This window comes from Rhinolophus sinicus, linkage group LG03, assembly GCF_036562045.2.
Source record: "Rhinolophus sinicus isolate RSC01 linkage group LG03, ASM3656204v1, whole genome shotgun sequence".
NCBI classification, from domain to species: Eukaryota; Metazoa; Chordata; class Mammalia; order Chiroptera; family Rhinolophidae; genus Rhinolophus; species Rhinolophus sinicus.
Genome location: NC_133753.1, coordinates 176,128,757 through 176,149,144, shown reverse-complemented (window position 1 = coordinate 176,149,144; position 20,388 = coordinate 176,128,757). Strand labels below are relative to the sequence as shown.

The window sequence follows — 20,388 nt, the reverse complement described above, 5'->3', positions numbered from 1 at the left end:
CAATCAGGAAGCCAATGGGAACCCACTGAGAGCTCTTAGAGGACTAAGAGAGGGTCTGGTTCATTTTTGCATCTTCCAATGTGCCCAGCACGGTACTTGGTACAAACACGAAATCAGCCAATGTTGGTTGAAGCAAATTAGTGAGCTGGGTAAACTGTATTCATATTAAGGACACTTAAGACTACAAAATGTGCTTTTCAAAAATAGGTAGTTCCTTGTACTAAATAGATTTGTATTAGACCACAAGCATTTCATTTATTTCCTTTTACATGGATGACAGTAAATAAATAACTTAACCATCTTGCAATAACCTGCGGTTAGGATGTGATAAATGTAACAATAGAAGATTGACATGGGAAAAAGAATCACATCCACTGAGCATTTAGTGTAGATAGGCACACAAAGAATCAATATGTGATCACGTCTGATGGTAATGTAGAAACAGACAAGCAGAAGAACAACTACATAACAAAGGGAAACATAAATGACATGTTGAACTTCATCTCAGAATCTTAAAGTGCACCTCCAAATATGTGTATTTTATATGTAAATCCTTAGTGTATGTCACGTTTCAAGCACCACAAAGCTTAACAAATTAAATATTTTGCCTGTGCTTATGATTTCTCACGTGTATGATTCTATGTTGTAATTATGGAAGGACCTCAGGTCTCCCTCACAAAATAAACGTGGATGAGGTCTGAGTCCGGGAACTTGAATCTGATCTTAGGCTGTTCACCATTAGTCCTCTGATTCCCCAGGAAATGGCTCTACTTCTTGTACACACTCACTTGTATACCCTCCCTCTTCAAAATTGTACCTTCTCTGTTATTTTGGAAATTATTATAATGTATTCACATTTTCAATTCTGTTCAAATGCAACACTAATTCATGAATACTAAACTTTAAGGTGCCCAAATGGAAAGACAGTTAAAAACGTGTCTTACCCACAGGGACTTTCAATTCAATTTTTAGGACCAATTTGTGAACAACAAACTGCATCTTCTTTGTTTTGATCGATGTATATACACCTACAAAACCACCACTGACAGCAAGATACAAAACATTTCCAAGACCCCATTTGCAGTTCACCCTACCTCAGCCCACAGCCTCATGCAACCACTAATCTGCTTTTTGTCACTACAGATTAGTTTATATTTTCTCGAGTTTTATGTAAGTGGAATCACTTCTTTGAGTCTGGCTTCTTTTTCTCAGCATGATCATTTTGAGATTCTTTGATACTGTGGTGTGTATCGTAGTGTGTCCCTTTATATGGCTGAGCAATAGTCCATTTTATGGATATATCACAGCTTGTTTGTCCATTCACCTCCTGATGGGCATTTAGTTTGTTTTTAGTCTGGGGGCTATTACAAATAAAGCCACTATGAACATCTGTGTACACCTTTTCAGGTGAATACACGTTTTCATTTAACTTGAGGAAATACCTACAAATGCAATGGCTGGGTCATATGGCAGGTGTACACTTAACTGTTCTGGCAACCACAGAGCAATTGCCTTAAGTGGCTGTACTATTTTACTCTCTCATCGGCATGGAATGTATGAATTCCAGTAGCTCTGTCTCCTTGCCAACTACTGGTATGGTCAGTCTTTTTAACTCTAGTAGATGTGTTGTGATAACTAACTGTGGTTTTACTTCGCATTTCTCTGATAACTAATGTGTTGAGTAACTTTTCATGTGATTATTGGCCATTTGTGTATCTTCTTTTGCGAAGTGTCTGTTCAAACCTTTTGTCCATTTTTATCCTGGGTTATAAGATGTATTCAGATATTCTAGATATAAGTTGTTTGTCTGAAATACTTTCTCCCAGTTTGTGGCTTACCTTTTGTTTTCTTACTGGTCTCTTTAAAAGAGTGAAAGTTTTACATTTTGGTAAAGTCCAGTTTTTCAAATGTGTTTATGATTTGAGCTTTCGTGTTTTGAATAATAAATCTGTGACTACCATAGATTAAAAGGACTTTCTTTTAGAACTTCTATAGTGTCATCATTTATATTTAGGTCTACGATACACTTTGAGTTAATTTTTGTGCATGGTGTGAACTAACAGGCAATGTCTTTCTGTGTACATTATTGAATAAAGGTCAAATCCCATTCAGTACAACCTCTTCTCGTGGCTCCAGAGTTCTCTTGTCCACCTTGATGGCTCTATTAGTTTCCTATTGTTGCTTTAACAAATTCCTATAAAGTTAGTGGCTTAAAACAACACCCATTTACTATCTTCTGGCTCTGGCAAGGAAAAGTCCAAAACAGGTCTCCCTGGGATGAAAGCAAGGTGTGGGCAGACCTGCATTCCTTCTATAGGGGACTTCCTAGCGGCTATAGGGGACAAATTGTTTTCTTGTCTTTTCCAGCTTTTAGTAACTTCCTTCATTCCTTGGCTCATGGCCTCTCTTCAACTAGCAATCACATCACTCTGACTTTTCCTTCCATCATCACATTTACTTCTTTACTCTTCTGCCACGTGTTTTTTTTTTTTTTTTTTTTTTTTTTAGGACTTTTTGTAATTACATTGGGCCGACCTGGACAATCCAGTATAATCTCCCCATCTCAAAGTCTTTTTATTAATCACATCTGCAAAGTCTTTTTGCCATATAAGGTAGCATATTCACTGGTTCCAGGGATTAGGACATGACATATCTTTAGAAGGCGTTCTGATCTCTGTACCTCAAACACTCATCTATATGTCACATGCACCCCATCCCCCAAAGTCTCAAACCATCACATTATCAACTCATAGTTCAAAATCTCATTTAAATATTATCAGCTCAAAAGTCCCGGATTATATTACCCAAATAATTTAATCAAGTATCAATGAGAGTCTGGACATAATCCATTCAGGGGGGAAATTTCTCCATCTGAGGACCTATTAACTAGGAAACAAGTTATCTGTTCCCAAGAAACAATAGTGGGACAGTTACTGACATTATCATTATAAATAGGACAAAATGGAGGGAAAAAGTGAGTCCTAAGAAATTTTGACATCCAACTGGGCAAATATTAGATTGTAAGGACAAGAAACAATCCTCTGTGATTTGTCTCTCAGCTTTGTGAGCTTAAATCTCTACCTCTGAACTCACAGCTTTGCCCTTAGTGTTCTTTGTTCTTCATGAAAGAAATCATGAGTTTGAAGTTGAATAGTTTGTCAGCCTGTTCCTTAATTTTGTGGAGTCTGATGGCCTTCTTTCATGTTCCTCTCTCAGTCCATTTTAGTCCAAACTGGCAGTGTTTCTTCTAGTATAAAATTCTCAAGTACCTTGTGGATCTCCTGGGTGTGTCATGGGAATTCATTCCACTAGACAAGAGGCTGCTCCACAGATATTTAAAAATAATTTCATCTCTAATTTTTGACTTCTGCCAACATATCTGAGGGGATCCGTGAGCCACACACGTAATCTTCAAAGAGCTCTCTGTGAGACTGAATATTCTGACCTTTTAATCCTCCAGGGGCAATAGCAAAAAGTTGTCTAGCCACACCTCTAGTTTTCTCTACAAAGGTAAAGGATTAACTGCTTTACTGACAGTGAATCCCCTAATTTTAGAATCTTTTGCAATCTGAATAGGCTGAAAATTTCCAAAATCATGAAGTTCTAATTTCCTTCTGTTTAATAGTTCTTCTTACAATTTCTCTCTTTCTTCTCACATTTTATTATAAACAGCAAGACTCCTTTAATATCTACATTTCTATCAAAATTCCATTTAGGATGATTTACATGTTGTATAAGACATGTTGACCTTAAACAAATAGACAGCCAGAAATATGTCCAGCAAAATGGGTTTATTCAGGAACACCAAGAATTGCAATTTGGGACATGCAGTTTAATGGCGAACCACATGCAAGTCCAGAGAAACAAAAGAGAGGAACACTCCTTTCTGGTTTGGGAAAGGCTGTTATAAAGGAAGAGCCATTGGAGGAAACTGAAAGTTTGACATGAGTGACTTTTCATTAGCTGAGTTAGGAAGTCTCTCATTGGCTGAGTTGTTGCTGGCCGAGGAGGAATCTTTTCTTTCTCCTACTGAGGAAGTAATGTAGTATCACTTTCTGTTGAAACCCAAGCTACTGTCTCTTCCTGTTGGGGTCAGTGGTGTGCATTCAGTGACATGTAAGTGGAATTCTCTCTTCTAGCCTCCATTTTAAATGACGTTTCTGTTTATTAATTTTAACAGATAATGTAGATTTTCTCTACTGTGCTCTTCACTTCCTTCTGAGTTCATAATATCTGTGTTTCTTCTAACAGTCTGTGTGTGGCAATCTAGGCTTTTCCTATCATGTCCTCAATATCGTTTTGGCCTCTACCTATAAACCAATTGTGCTTCCAGATTGGTTGGACAGTAGTACTTGTATTAGAAATCTTTATATCTTCAGTGACTAATATCATTGGTTTCCTAAAGTTATAAATAAAGAAACAAGGTGGGAAATGTGTTCAAACCAGGAATTAATAAATGGTCAAATATTTCAATACATTGAAATAGGCATCAGGTCAGAAATAATATTATATGTTTTCCTTATTTGCAGACATCTAGCCACGCTCTACTCCTAAAGTGATGAATGAATATGCTTTCTCAAAGCCTTAAATGCCCATTATTGGGGAATATTGAGAGAAACTCTAGACTCTTAAACCTGAAACCTAAGGATAAAAATGAAGGGACTCATGAACTCCCTGAATTTTATGTAGATTTTAGTGTACATACACTTGTTTAAGGGGTAAAAGGTCTATAGCTTTTAGTAGCTTCTCAAAGTTCATGCGAGTTGCCAAATTATTTTTTAATCTAACTTAATTTAACATTTTAATTAAATTGAATTACAATTTTTAAACTTAGAAATTATTAATACAATACAGCTATTTAATCAGCTCTGCAGTCAAGGCAATTGCAAAAGTTTATAAATATATATGTGTGTATATATATATATGTATATATATATACATATATATAAAGTATATATATATATATATATATATATATATATATATATATATATGATGTTGAGTGAAGAATACAGAACCTAGTTTAGAAGGTGATTAAAATGGTTTTAAGTAGGAATTCAAACAGGCATTTGTACTCTAAAGTGTTCATAGTAGCATCATTCACAATATCCAAAAGATGGAAAAAACCCTAATGTCCATAAACAGATGAATGGATAAACAAAATGTGGTATATACATACAATGGAATGTTATTCAGTCTTAAAAAGGAAGAAAATTCTGATACATGCTACAATTTGGATGAGCCTTGCAGACATACGAGGCCAGACAATTAAGTTCGAGAAACTCATCCTAGAAAAAATGCTACATACCTCATTGCTGAATATCACTACGGTCACCTTCCAAGTACTCCCCTTGGGAAGCTGTGCACTGATGTCAGTGACTAGTCCACCCTTAAAGCAATTTTGGAACTCTTTCTGGAATGGCCATCAGAACTTTTGTGGTATTACCATTGAAGTCCTGAATGTCATCAAAATTTCTTCCTTTCAATATTTCCTTTATCTTTAGGTAAAGAAAGAAGTCATTGGGGGCCAGATTAGGTGAATAGTGAAGGTGTTCCAATACAGTTATTTGTTTAATGGCTAAAAACTCCCTCACAGACAGTGCCATGTGAGCTGGTGCATTGTCACAATGCAAGAGCCATGAATTGTTGGCAAAAAGTTCAGGTCGTCTAACTTTTTCATGGAGCCTTTTCAGCACTTCTAAATAGTAAACTTGGTGAACTGTTTGTCCAGTTGGTACAAATTCATAATGAATAATCCGTCTGATATCAAAAAAGTTTAGCAACATCATTGCAATAAGTTTGTGAACTTAATTGTCAGACCTCATTTGTTGAGTTAAATAATCCAGACAGAAAAGGAGAAATATTGTATGATTCCACTTATATGAGCTATCTAGATTAGTCAAATTATAAGAGAAATAAAGTAGAGTAGTGGTTACCCGGGGCTGAGGACAATGGGTAATTGGGTAGTTATTGTTTAATGTATACGGAGTTCCAGTTTGTGATAATAAAAAAGTTCTGGAGATGGATGGTGGTGATGGTTGCACAACAATATGAATGGACTTAAAGTCAATAAATTGTACGCAAAAATGGTTAAAATGGTCAATTTTATATTATGTATATTTTACGAAATAAAACATTTAAAAGAAATGTTCACAGAAAGAAAAATATTGCTTTAAAATAATATGAACGATAACAAAGCCTGAAGTCACCTTCAAAGTTTTATAATGAATCAGAATTTTGCTCCTCAAAGATGCTGTTTAATATTGGATTTTTTAAAAATCAAAGCCTGAACAATGCTTCAGATTGAGCAAGCTAGGCTTTCCAGTCCTAAATCCACGCAACACGCTTATTAACTTGCCATGTGACCTTGAGGAAACCATTTAAGTTCTCTGGGCTGCTGTTTCCTTCTCTGTCAACAGACAAGAGTTGATACGATTTATGAGCTTATTTCAGCTAAAAATTCTTTGGCTTTAATGAGTCAATTAAGAATTTCCAACATCAGTACTCACAAACTCATAGGCATTCACTGAATTTTCAAAACAAGATCATCTCAATGAGAGATTTTCATCATAGTTGCGTAACTAAGAGACTCCCAGAGAAAGCTGTCTTAAATTCGTGAAAGGAGAAAGTAATCTGTTTTGTAGGAAAAGAAAAGTGATGCTTACCTATTAGACATCTTACATATGGCTGAAAATTTCTGTTCAACATATTTTCAAGCCACACTATAAAGTAGCAGTTTCCAAAATAGTCTGTAATAATGTGTGGAAGTTTGCTTGGAATGGAGTAGATGTCTAGGTAAGGGAGAAAAACACGAGGCTACAGTGTGTGGTGTCCTGGTCGACAGAGCCAATGAGTTCTCCAACACCTTACATAAACACACACACACACACACACACACACACACACACACGCACGCACACCTTTATTCATTCATACAATCCAGTTAGATTTTAAAAACCATTCAAAAAGCCCTTCTATGCAGAAGGCATTGTTGTTCTTTGTCCATAGTAGAAGATACTAAGAATTAGTGGGAAAAGATACCTGGCATCACTAAATTTGCTGTCTGGTAAAACATGGTGACATTATGACCATGATCCTGAAGAATCTGAGACACCCGGTCCATCAGTAGATAATGGCTTCCACCTAGGAACAATAAACAACATCATTTTTGTAATGATGAGAATAGAGGTTCTGAGGTTGACGGGATGATAAATCCAGAAGACGAGGGGTAGGGAAACAGAGAGTTGATGGTGAGTAAAAGAGCTGAGCTTAATCAGTCGATCTCTTGCCATCTGAGTAAGCCCCTAGCCCATGCACCCAGAGCCTGCTGGCCCAAGTCCTTTACTTGTGGCAAACTTCCATCAAACTTCCCTCTTGTGACTTGTGGTCTCCTCGCCCTAAGGTACATGTTGCATTTTAGCCAGGGCCTTATAGAAACACCACGTCCTAAAGAAATAACTGCACTGGTGGAAATTTTGGCTATGCATGTTAGTGTGAATGCTTCATAACTGGCAATCAGTGAGAGCTATTTCTGGAATCCTCTTTGGAAATTTATGTTAGTAGGAGCCAGAAACATGGAAACTTAAAAATGAGTCCAAGAAACAGTCATTGGAGCGAAAGGACATGAAATGAAGCTACCACTTAAAGTTGACGTTCTTGAGATTCAAGGAGTGGCAGGCTGTTTCATGCATTTGGCAGGCCATTTCTCAGGTGGGACCTGAATTTTGCAGAATATCAAAATACCACATTCAGGATAACTGCATTCATAGGGTGGGCCTGCAGGATCCTAGATGTATGAGACACTGAGACACCACCCATCCTAGGGCAATCCTGGGATCCTAAAGAAAGAGAACTTGGGCCTCTGAGGAGATGCAAGTTCCCTCACATCAATGCTTTCTCCTAGAACCAGGTCCAACATGAGGCCTTTGCTTGAAGCTAAGGGTCCCAGCAGCAGAGAAAGATCAGGAGAGAAATTAACACCAAATGCCAGAAGTTTGGAGATGAGGGTTAGAGGAGTGCAGTGCTAGGGAAATACTGTAGCTATTTCTGAGGGTTTTTTATACCCAAACTTGTATAGACTGAAGTCACAGGGGATATATGAAGTACAAATCTCCTACACCCTTTGCTCACATTTTAATCCATGTAAAACCTCAGAACTGGGAAGAAGGGGCTGACCACACATCCATCCAATCATAGAGGGTCTTGCTGAGCCCAAGTGCATTCTGGGGCAGAGCCAGGGCTTCCAGCCCCCCACAAACCCCACCAGCTCCCTTTGGAGTCTGAGGCAGGACAACGTGTACTGTCAAGAAGTGAGGAAGCTGTTTTGCTTCATTGCAACTAACAATCAGAAAGATTTAAAAAATATATATATACATATTTCAAATGGAATGGAGTTACAGGGTTTCTTAAAGAGTGATTTTAAAAACTCCCCACTGCAGCGTGAGTGGCTGGAAGCCAGCGTGAGCTGCTGTGTGCTGCCGTGGGCTGCCAGTGAACTGCTATGAGTGGCCGACCACCGGTGACCGACTGCGGGGGGCGGGGGGGGGGGGGAAGTGCAAAGCTCCTAATACCAGTGTGGGTCAGGGAGCTGTGTCCTACACAACTAGACTGACAAACAATGGCTTGAACCGGAGTGAGGGGGGGAGGAGGGAAAGGGGGGGGAAATTCCCCACTAAAAAAAGGTGTGAGTGGAAGCTGTGGAGAGGATGGTCCTGGGGTAGGAAAGCCTGAGTAAATTTCAGGTGTGTGCCATCAGGGAGGTTTGGTGTGCTCTTGTAAAAGGCACAGCTCTTTCCTGATTCTTAGTTTCCTGCTCAGGAAAACATAGTGGGGCCTGAATTAGGTGATTTATGATCCTTCCAGCATAAAGATTCCCAGATTCATGGAGATATAAAACTGATCTAAGAGATCCCACCCACCATCCATTGGGAAAGCCCCCTTCTATGATGACCTCTTTAACCTGATACATTTCTCCCTTTCATCTTCTATTCACTTTGGTGCAAAAGTAAAGGAAATAAAATCCTGAGGCCACAAAACGCAGAATTAACAGCCGCAGGTGTCCTTCAAACAGTTCAGCAGCAGGGCTGAAGGGCGTGGGGTGGGGGGGACTGGGAGAGATTCAAATATGCAGGGGCCCTCCTCTCCTCAGCCCTGGTGAGATCTCTATGTTTCCTTGGAGGAAAACACTCCACCCTCCTAACTGTCATTTAAATATCTTCCCTGCTCCACCTTGGCTCCTGTGAAAGCTCAGAAAATTAGTGCTGCTGCTTTCAGGACCACCTTTCCCAGACCTCCAAGAGCCTGCAAATGCTGGCCAGTCTCTACTGATAACTGCTGCTCACCCCCCAGAAGCTTAGGGTGAGCCTCTGAATGTCCAGGCTGCTCTCTGGAGGAGGAGGCCCAGGTTCTCCTGCACTGCGGCTGGATCTAACCTTCTGGCCCCATCCCTGCATCAGCGGGGAGTGCCTTCTGAACAGAGAGAGCAAAGGGTATTTCTGTTTTCTCCAGAACTATCTTCTCCATCTCAGGGGCAGTAGAGGCCCATCTCTGGCCCCACAAAAGTGCCTACCTCTTCATCCTCTAGCCTGAGACACAAATCTGCCCAGTCTGGAAAACCACATAGGATGACACTCTGACTAAGTCCTGTTTGCCTGAGCCCTGGCACAGGTTCCCACAACACACCTGTCACTGAATTGTTTGGCCAAACACTCACCCATCAAGGTCCCCGTGAGGATTTTGGCGGCTTCTGAGAACAGGAGCCCAGGCAGAAGGAGGCTGACTAGGAGCAGCGCCCGCTGCGTGGCCATGCTCGCTCCTGTAGAAGCAGCTGACCATACAGCATTGGGCCCCTGCAACCTGCGTCCTGCGCCCTGTGCCACACACAGGGACCTGTGCGCTCTCCGGACAGACAGGCCTGCAGACGGTGAGGCAAAGATGCTGGTGGGAGCTGGGGAAGAGGTTACAGACAGATCCTGCCTGTTTTCTCCCCTGCCTGTCCCCTGTCCCTTCTGCCCCTCCTCCCTTGGTGCATGCCTCATTGGGTATTCTGTCCTCACCCTCCCTAACCAAGGAGAGCGGGAGGGAGGGGTTAGTGACTCTACCCTTAACCCCCCCTGTTTCGGTCATCGCCACACTCTCCCATAGGAAATATTCTGAACCAAGAATGCTTGGCACTTAGGAAATCATGTCAATGACATCTCCACTTTCAAGTGACTGGGACCCATCTCCATTTTCAGGATACTTCCCTGAACTTATGGCATTCCACTTACAGTCTAACTGCTCCAGTTACCTCATACTGGGGGCCCTCTCCAGCCCCAAAATGCCCCAGGTACCTGCTTAAAATATCTGGCAATGTTGCAAGCTTAAGGGACACTAGTCTCTGGAAGCAGCGTCCATTCCCTGAGAGTAGTTTGTTTCCACTCTCTGGGAGCAAATCCCTAAGGGAAATCTACATTGGCCGATCAAACTGCCCTCTGCGTGTGTGTGCATGGAATCACGCTGGGTGGGAGGGGTACACCAGCCAGGACTGGTAGTTTATTCACTGCAAAGAGGTGCCCCCAAGAAGGCCAGTGGGGGGCTAAAACCAGCCCATCTTCACTCACCAAGGCCTGTGCCCTGGCTGGAGGATACATCCTCTAAGAGAAGGCATAGGTTTCGTTGCTCTTGTCTTAATTTGCACAATGGCTCTCCTCACCTTCTGTGGTTGTCTCCGATGGGTGTATGTTTCTTTCTGATTAGGCAGAATAGACATATCCATCCCATTGAATGGAAGGAAGGAGATGAAGAGCTTCAAAGCATAACATTTCATAATTGTCAAGGAATGCTGTTCCTAACGTGTGTGTTCACTACACTGGAACTTTCTGGTTACAGTGGGTTTCAGATTGTCCGTGAGGTCACTGAGTCACAGATAAAATAAATCATTTAATCCAGTGCCCCCCTGCCTGCCTTCCACATGTGACCAAGGCTCTAATTTCCACCCCTTACCCACTGTCTATTTATTTTCTTTCTGACAACCCCCAAGATTACTTGGAGTAGTAAAAAAAATTCGAGACCCCTAAATTCCTCCACATACAAACATGAATTCAAGATGGATCATAGGCTTAAATGTAAAATCTAAAACTAAAAAGCCTATAGAAAAAGAAAGCGTAGGAGACTATCCTTATCACCTGGAGATAGGCAAAGATTTTTTTTAGATCATAAAAGAAAAAAAGTTGATGAACCAGGCTTCATCAGACATAAATGTTTCTGTTCATCAAAAGACAATAGTAAGAAAACGAATAGGCAACCTGCACACTGAGAACCATATTCAGAATGCATATATCTGATAAAAGATCTTTATCCAGAACAGATAAAGAACTTCTACAAATCTACAATTAAAAGCCAACAACCTAACTAACAATGGGCTAAAGATCAACAGACACTTCATAAAAGAGAATATAAAAATGATTGTTAACACATGAAAAAAATGTTTAACATCAATGGTCATCAAGGAAATGAAAAATTGAAGCTGGAGGTACCATCGCACACTCACCAGAATATCTAAAATTAAAAAGACTGACAACACCCAATGTTGACAAGGATGTGGAGTTCCTGAAACTCTGGGGTGCTGCTGGTTGCAATATAAGATTGTATCATCACCTTGGAGAACCGCTTAGCAATTTCTTTGAAAGATAAACTTGCCTTTACCCTGTGTCTGAGCAATTGCCATCTCTGCACTACCAGCACCATGACAAGGGTGATTCCTCACATCCAAATGGAGTATAAAGGTTTTATTTACTGGAGGTGTTGGTTCAACAGGTTTGGCCATTAAACCTCCATTATAACCAGTGTTAGGAAGGGAGGTGGGGGGTGCAGGAAAAATCAAAGGCAAAGTCAGAATTAACAAACCACAGCTCTGTTTTCAGTGAAAGATGAAATGACACTGGCCTGGAGCCTTCTGGGAAATGTTCTCTGATAGTGCTATCAAACTGAGCATTGATATACCATCCCCTCAAGGCAGAAATTAGGCACATCAGAGACTTCTTCACTCGGCCCCGAAATCCATGTGATCTGTAAGGGAGGAGAGGAATGCTGGTGCCTAAAGCACAGACACAGGCAGCCCCCAAATTCATAACTCCAAATGTGCTCGTAAGGATAGTCACAGATGGCCATCCAAGTTTCTCAGCAATCAGGAGAGCACAGCATTCTACACCATCAACCACCACCAGGCTGGAACTCTCACTCTTTAAGGGGCCTGTGATATCTGTCCTTCTCAACAACTGGCTACACTGAGTTGCATGGAGCTCTTTCATCTTCAAAAGGTTTGTAAATGACTTTCTGCAAGAAGAAAAAAAGTGAGAGATATTCTATATTCACAGAAAGTGTTCATCTGAAAACAACAAAAGAATCTCAGCACCACAAGGTAAAGCCCTTCCGGCCGCAAGCCACCTGTTGTACGGCTCCCACCTGGGCACTTTCTGCTCCATGTACCAGCATTGTTATGACCTCCAAATCCAGCACGCCCTTTCCTTGTGTTTGTCTTTACCATGAGTCTTTCTGATGCTTACAACGTTCCTATTTCTTCCCCTCAATCCTACCCGTCTTTAGATTCTTGTCCTGCTCTGGGAGATGCTAGCAGCTATGGCCGCATCTCTCTCTACTGGCCATATGCTGAAGCTCATTTATTGATGCTCTGTACGACCTTCAATTATAAGTTAACTTTGCTCTCACAAGTGCCCATGTAGGACCTGTTTTCCTGGGGATGTAAGCATCTTGATGACAGGGTCCCAACAACAGAAGTGGAGGAACAGCATTTTCTACTAGACAAACTATTCTAAAAGCTGTGTTCTCGTGTCATCTGCCAGTCTCTTGCTTTCAACTATTGGGCCAACAAACGTCTTCACACTCCATTGGCAGGAAATCCTTCAAAACGGTGGTTGTGGCCTGGGTTCCTTTTTAAGGGCCAGCGAATGAGGACTTTGTACTTTTCTCCACCTCTCAGGGCCTCTCCTGTGGGGCAGATTCTTAAAACCCTGGTGAGGATGAATGTCCTGTGTCACCTTTTACTTGAGGTTTTACTTCATTTTATTGGGAATTTATTCACTTCCCTTTTCATAATGTTTAAACATTTCCTACAGTTTATACAGCACTTGACAAATGCGCCAGCTAAGGAATTCTACACGAATGCTTTTAGGACCCAGAGCGTTGGCTGCAAAGTGACATTTCCGTTTCTCAGGCCTGGAGTCTGGCAGCAGGTCCTGAGCTCGCTGGTCGCAATCAGCTGTGCGACCTCCTTTAGCTAAAGTGAAGGCCCAACACTTAGAACCGGAGGAGAGAGGCTGCCCTGCGCCCTCTGGAGGAGATGGGAGGGGGGGAGGGCTGGGGGGGTCTCTACCCTGACTGTATAATTTCTGGGGAGCTTTACAAATATATCTATGCCTGGATTTCAGCATAAATAATTTACATAAGACATTGGAAGGTGGGATGCAGACATACGTATTCTTTCAAAGCTCCTCCGGTGATTATAGTCTACTACACAGGCAGGGTTGAGAATTACTGTTCTAGAGGGAGCGAGAAGGTAAATATGCATTTACCCTAACATAGGAGCACAGGGTATATACCACTATTCACAAATTTTGAAATGGTAAAACTGTATTTAAAATTGGTTCACGAGAAAGAAGAAGATAAATAGAATGAATGAATGTTGGGACGAAAGTTGTTAAAACTGTTTCAATAAAGAAAATCTTTACTGTGAGGATAATTACGGATAATTATTGAAGAACAGAAAGAAGGTGTTTTCTCATCTCAGTAGTGTGCTAGCAGGTCAGGCTTCTTCCAAAAGGACGTGAGATCATGAAAGGAAGATAGATAAATGTGATCAAATGTGCAGTTTGAGCAGATGTTCTCACTGGATCATAAAAACAAACAAACAAACACACCAGACAGCTTGCTGATGGCCAGAAAGAAATAGTGTAAGGAGGCTTCTTGAATACAATGCTCAAATAAGGATAATTGTCCTAATTATATCTGGGACAATATCAAAGGTTCCAATAATGGTAACAAGCTAGTCAAGAAACATGTGACTTATACTTTGGTCTAGTATTTTAATAAATCTTGATCTTTAGATAGTACAATAAATGTTTACTGTGTGGCTACTATGTGCTCCATGCTGTGATAGGTTCCGTGCAGTGAGCAAGGAAAGTATTATAGGACCTTTACCCTTATGAAGCTTCCAGTTTGACAGGGAAAGCAGCTGTTGAACAAATCATTACAATTCGTAAATTAAACATGAACAAGTTTTCTAAGGACTTCAAAAGAAAGAACTAGGCATCGTGAAAGTGTAGAAACAATTGAATTACTCTAGCAGTCAGTCTAGTGATGTCTGTGTGCTATACCAATTTCATATAAACCAGTGGGGATTTTTCAAATGAAGCTTTAAAAAACACTTAAAGTAACACATGGGACAGTTTTGAGAAATTCAAGGCATGCAGTATCAATTTTGGGGAATTAGCCCATGAAAATAGAAACATTAACCTAACATAGGGGAAAGACTTGCAGACACAGTGCTAGGGCCTGTAGGACATGCTCTAAAAGTGTATCTTTCCGGCTCAGTCTAGTTGGAGGAGTGGAGAGCAGAGGGAAGAGCTGGGAGGCAGGGGTTGTTCGTTTTTTCAGTCTTTTTCACTCTCCACTGTCTCTAACACCTACATTGTGTGGCACACCTTTAGTCCCCATCAAATCTTTTTAATGAAAAAGACAAAGCACAGAATCAAGTGCTAAGTCAGTGGATTAGAGTGGAAGAAGTGAGGTAAATAAAACAGGTATTATGCAGGAGGCAGTATTTAAGAAATGCCGTGAGTGATGAGTAACATCTTTTACCAGAAATGAGGGAGGAGGAAGGGCCTTCTCATCAACACAGACAAGCGTGATTTTCCTTTCTCTGATTTCATGCTTAAGATGAGTAGTTTCTTGTTATTTTGAGTTTCAGATGAGTGGCATTTCCAGGAGTGAACCTCATGACTTACTCTCGGCAATGCTGAGCGTTGAATCTTAAAGTTCTGCAATGAATGAATCTTAAATGGCCAGGTTCCAGTTCTGTAAAAAAATCAATCTTTGCAAGTGACCCCACCATCAAAAAAATGTATGAGAAAGGAACAGAAGGAAGTAAAATTGAGTTACTGTGACTTTATCCAACAATGAAATCATGAGTTGCCCATCACTGTCTCTGAGTTGGAGAGATTAAAAGCAAAGAGAGAAGGTGGGGAGTCTTTTAAAATTTACATTTAGGGTGAGATTCCCCCCAGTTTCTAAGGATAATATCTCCTCATTCAGGCTTGAAAGCTGAACAGGCTGGGAATGATAACCAGAGTGCCACATCCCCGAGACTATCTGAACTGATTGGTTCAGGGAAGATTGAGATATTGCTCATTCATTCATTCATTCATTCATATTTCTCAAATAATAATTGCTTTATTTTTGTTTAAAAGAAAAAAATTATTACCTTCCAAACAGAGCTTCCTTCAAAAAAGAAATCAAAATTTTTCTTGAATTCTTGTTTATAGTTTTCAGGAGGAAACCAATGGACAATCTGGGATTATTTTCTCCTTCTTTTTAAAATCTAAAAAAAGACAGAAGAGAAAATTGAATGGCACACTGCTAGACATTAAAAGGAATGCTGATACCCAATTTTAGCCCTTTCCCTATTTCTCAGAAAATTTTTTTCTCTAAAAACATCTTTATTGAGATATAACTCACATATCATAAATTCACCCTTTAAAAGTGTAGAATTTAGTGGTTTTTAGTAAATCTGCAGAGTTGTACAACCACCATCACAACCAATTTTAGAACATTTCTCATCTTCAAAAGAAATCTCAAATTTATTAGCTGTCAGTCTCATTGTTCTCATACTTTCCTTTAGAACCTTAGATACCACTTTCTGCAGTTCCTTGAATATATAATCACTGATTTAAATTCTTTGTGTAAATCCACTGTCTGGGCTTCTTCATGGACAGTTTCTGTCTACAGCTTTCAGTTGACATATTTTCCCATTTCTTTGCATGTCTCACACTTTGTTGTTATTGAAAACTGGACATTCTGAGTAGTACCGTGTTTCCCCAAAAATATTACCTAGCCCGACAATCAGCTCTAATACGTCTTTTGGAGCAAAAATTTATATAGCAAAATAAGACCAGGTCTTATCTAACATAATATAAAACCCAGTCTTCTTTTACTATAAGAACGGGTCTTGTCTAACATAAGACTGGGTCTTATATTCATTTTTGCTCCAAAAGACGCATTAGAGCTGATTGTCCGGCTAGGTCTTATTTTCGGGGAAACACGGTATGTTGTGGCAAGTCTGGAAACCAGATTTCCTCCACCCTCAATTTATTATTGTTGCTGATCATTGTTATTGCTGCTGTTGCTGTTTAGTGACTTTCCTGAACTAATTCTGTAAAATCTATTTTTCTTGTCATGTTTGGCCATGAGAGTCTCTGATCCGTTAGTTAGTGGGCATCTCATGGTTAGGCAGAGGTTTCCTTCAATGCCTTGCAACTCTGAGTGTCCTAGCCTTTGCCGAGGGGTCCTATGTGTGTGGGTTAGGCACACTTGCAATGCGCTGGCATCTAGTTTATAGCACTGCCTTAGCCTTCACTTCCTGCTCGTTCAGAGGCTCATGGACGGCCCAAAGGGAGCAATCACGGCTTTCTTGGGTCTTTCTTGAGCCTGTGCACAGCCTTCCATATGCACATGACTTTCTATATTCCCAGGAATATGTCAGAGATTTTCAAAGGCAAGAGGCATCTTCTCAATTAATGTTATAATACTGGGTTAAACGTTCTGTATTTACATTATTTTGACTATGTAAAAATTATTCATTTTTGAGGCAAATAGAATATCATCATTTGGTTTCCATTTGTGTACTCCCCTACCCCCCAGAATTAACAATTGCCTTATTTTTCATTTGTTTAGGTTTGTTTGTTTTGTTTTTTTCCTGTGCCTATTTGTCAGTCTCCCAACTTCCTTCAATATTCTCTCAATACAATTTTCAGTAAGCTCAACTTACTGAATTTTTTTTTTTTTCCTCCAGGAGATATTCTTTGTGGATCCTTCCATTGATCTAGTCTGGGGTGACTGCTGGCCTTGCCAACTGCACAGCTGACATCTTACAACAACTTTTCATTACTTTTCTGGTTTGCCAATTCTATTCTCTTTGAGAAATTTAAATTTGTATGAAAAGGAAAGCCTTTGAGACTATTTTACAGCAAAATCTTGTTGCTTTTCTGTGTACATTGCTGCAATGTCAATGCTAAACAGTTTGATGTCATTCTAAGTCCTATTCATCATTGACATATATGAAAACTTTAGGTTGCTTTTTATGAATCACTGGTATTCTGAAATTTCATTATGATTTGCCTTGGTGTAGGTCATTTTTTTTATTCTTTGTGTGGGGTGCTAGGTGGGACCTTTCAATATGGAAACTCATGTATTTCAATTCTGAAAATTTTTCTTGTATTAGTTCTTTAACAAGTTTCTCCTACAATTTTATTGCTTTCTTTTTCTGGAATTCTTATCGATCAGAAAAACACCTTGATTTAAAGTTCACAAACTGCAAACAAGATTTCAAGCAATATAAACAAAGCAGCACTTTATCAAACTGATCTGGAAATCAGTTTGAAGAGTTTGCTTGGATGGGCTAAAGATACAGGTGAGGGGGTGAGAGATAGAGGAATGCAGAAGAAGATCCAAATAGCATTTCAAACTTACTTTTGCTAAAGTCATGGTTTAAGATGGACCTTTAAATAAACACATACCAACACACATATATTTTTTCATTATAATAACTCAGAAGACTAAAATTAAGTTTTGAGAAAATTTAACATGTCCAAGGCACTCAAAGCTATCACCTATGGAGGGAGGGTCCAAACACTACTGCCCAGTATGGAAGCCATTAGTCACATGTGGCTATTCAACATTTGAAATGTGGCTAGTGTGAGTTGTAAAATACACACCAGATTTCAAAGACTTCATATAAACAAATGTGAAATCTCTCATTAACTATTTTTTATAGTTTATATGTTGAAATGATATTTTGGCTATATTGGGTTAAATAAAATATATTATTAAAATTAGTATAACCTGTTTTCTTTTTATCTTTCAATGTGGCTTCTGGAATATTAACAATTACATTATGGGGTTTGCATTTGTAGCTCATGTTATATTTCTATTAGACCGCACTAGTACACAGAATAAGAAGATAAGATACCTGAAGTTCATTCTATTGAAGTGAGATCACATCATGCCCGTAATCTTGAAGAATCTGCGATACCTGGTTCATCAGGAGATAATCGCTTCCCCCTAGAAACAAGGCTTCAGTTTTGTGAGGTCCATGGAGAGAAAAGCCAGAGTGCAAAGGGGAAACAGGGAAACTTCAGAATGAACTCTGACTAGATGGTGAGCAGAAAGAGAGCTTCATTCCTGTCTGTTCCTATTTGGGCAAGTCTGCTCTGGACCGGAGTCCTCATGCAGATTGATTCCTGGCTCTGAGCCCTCACCCCTAACAACCTTCCTCTACAGTTTCCCTGTCCTGTGACTCAGGGGCTCCATGTCAAAGGGATAAGCTTTTGGGGGCTTACAGCTTAAGGCATTCCTCTCCCTAGGAAATAGACTACATTATAATAAGGGTCATGCTCCTTAATTGTGCTCTAAAAACACCAACTGTAGGTGGTCCTATGCATATGGCCCCCCGTGGTAGACAGCCAGTCAGGGTTATTGATGGGATCCTCCTGTTTGGAAATTTTTGCTACAGTGAAAACCAGAAAGTGGCTAGAAAGTGACTCCAGGAGGCAGTCTTGGGAAGAAGGAGGTGGAACTACCCCCTAAACACTAGGAAGGTCCTTTAAGTGTAAATCCTTTTGGCAGGAGGTACTTATTTTGGACCTGAGCTTGGCTCCATTTTGAAATCAGACATCTCATAACGGATACCTGCAGCCTGCTGTCAAGACCCTGTGGGACCTGATTTGCATTAAGCAGTAAGAAAAGATCTACAGAGAGTAGATCCTAGGACTATGGCTCAGGCAAGCTGGGCGTTCTTTCTAGCTTGCTCTCGGCTTCAGAGAAGCCCTCGTGCTTTCCCTAGGGATAGCTTTCTGCAGCCACTTGACAGCTCCAAAAGAAGGAGGGGTCCTCTCTATCCAGCAGCGGCTCCGGTGCATGGGTTCCCCACGGGTATGAACAAGCACCCAAGGACAAGACCAGGATTTGGGCGCCTTCCCGGGGCAGAAGCCAGGACTGCAGGAAGACCACAAGCCGCGCCGGCTGCCCAGCCGTGCTCAGTCGCGCTGTGTCCTGCGGAGCGGAGCCGGGGGTGGTGCGGCCTGCACCGTGCAATGGTTGGTTCCTCCTGCCTCGGCTCCACACAGCGATCGCTGCAAACTCCTAGCTAGCCGACCAGAGACCGTGGGGTCTGCTCCTACCGGATCAGAGCCAGGTGTCTCATCGGTGCTTTTTTTTTCACCCCCGCCTCTTCTCGGCCATATTGATTCCGGCCCTGCTGACTTGTCACTTTGGTCCTGCTTAGAAACCTCGGGCTGGAGTCGCTACGAAAATCACATGCCCCTCTTCAAAGTAGGTATGTGACACTGTGAGCAGCGCTGGCCCGGATACCGGTAAATTTTGGCTATCAAGTCTGCCTTCGGTAATCCCATGTCCCCTTTTCTGGATCTTTCTCCCAACTTTTGGGTGCCCCAGCGCCCTTCTCACTAATTCTAAGTCACACATACCTACTCTCCAACCCCCGCCCCCCCAGCGCCACCATCTCCTCCCGAGGAAGGGATCTAGAGTTGATGAGGTTTAGAAGGCATCACCAGGGTTCCCCCCTCCCCCCAACCAGTAGCCTAGTGAACACTCCCCATACCTATTACGTATAATCCAGTAGCATAGATCACTGCGGGATGGTGACAATAAATTCATCCAATTACCTGACTCAACACAAATTTATTGAGCGCCTATTATGGGGTCAGGCACGGGTGGTTCTGCAAACAAAACAAACAAAAATCATTGCTCATGGAGCTTATCTTTGAGTGAGAGGTGATATTAACATGTTAGTATGTTAGGTAGTGCTAAATTTTAAGGATTAAAAATTAAGTAGGGACGGCACCTCTGAGAAATGACTTCCAGATAAGGACCTGAAGGAAGGGGGCGAGCTTAACCAAGTGGGTGCCCAATGTTTCTTAATAATTGAGTATCTGCTGTGGGGCAGCATTATTCTTGGCGTTTACAAAATCACTACTTGATTCCAATCTCACAGCCACCCTGAGGAGTATTGTATTATAAGCCATCCCACTGTCCCCCAACCCCTTTCCTTTTAACATACATGAGGTTCAGGTTTACTTGGGGGTCACTGACTTAACC

The 20,388-nt window shown here is 40.9% G+C and overlaps 2 protein-coding genes across 3 annotated transcripts in view; both read right to left on the bottom strand.

Moving 5' to 3' along the window:
* The window catches only part of CAPSL (calcyphosine like), a 52,490-nt gene extending 42,644 nt beyond the window's left edge, over positions 1-9,846 (bottom strand). Inside the window, exons 1-2 of one of the 2 annotated variants that reach the window (XM_074329012.1) lie at positions 9,713-9,846; positions 7,042-7,143 (exon numbers count right to left, since the gene is read on the bottom strand). The gene's annotated coding sequence lies outside the window, so the exon portion shown is untranslated. The remainder of the gene's footprint in view (positions 1-7,041; positions 7,144-9,712) is intronic. The other variant, XM_074329013.1, reaches the window with a different exon arrangement.
* Positions 9,847-11,350: 1,504 nt separating this feature from the next.
* On the bottom strand, positions 11,351-12,464 carry LOC109450178 (UDP-glucuronosyltransferase 3A1). Its single transcript, XM_074326737.1, is given in 5 exon segments — positions 11,351-11,854; positions 11,856-12,034; positions 12,037-12,103; positions 12,105-12,315; positions 12,445-12,464. Coding segments are annotated over 5 exon segments (681 nt in total). The 3' UTR covers positions 11,351-11,650.
* Between the last annotated feature and the right edge of the window lie 7,924 nt (positions 12,465-20,388).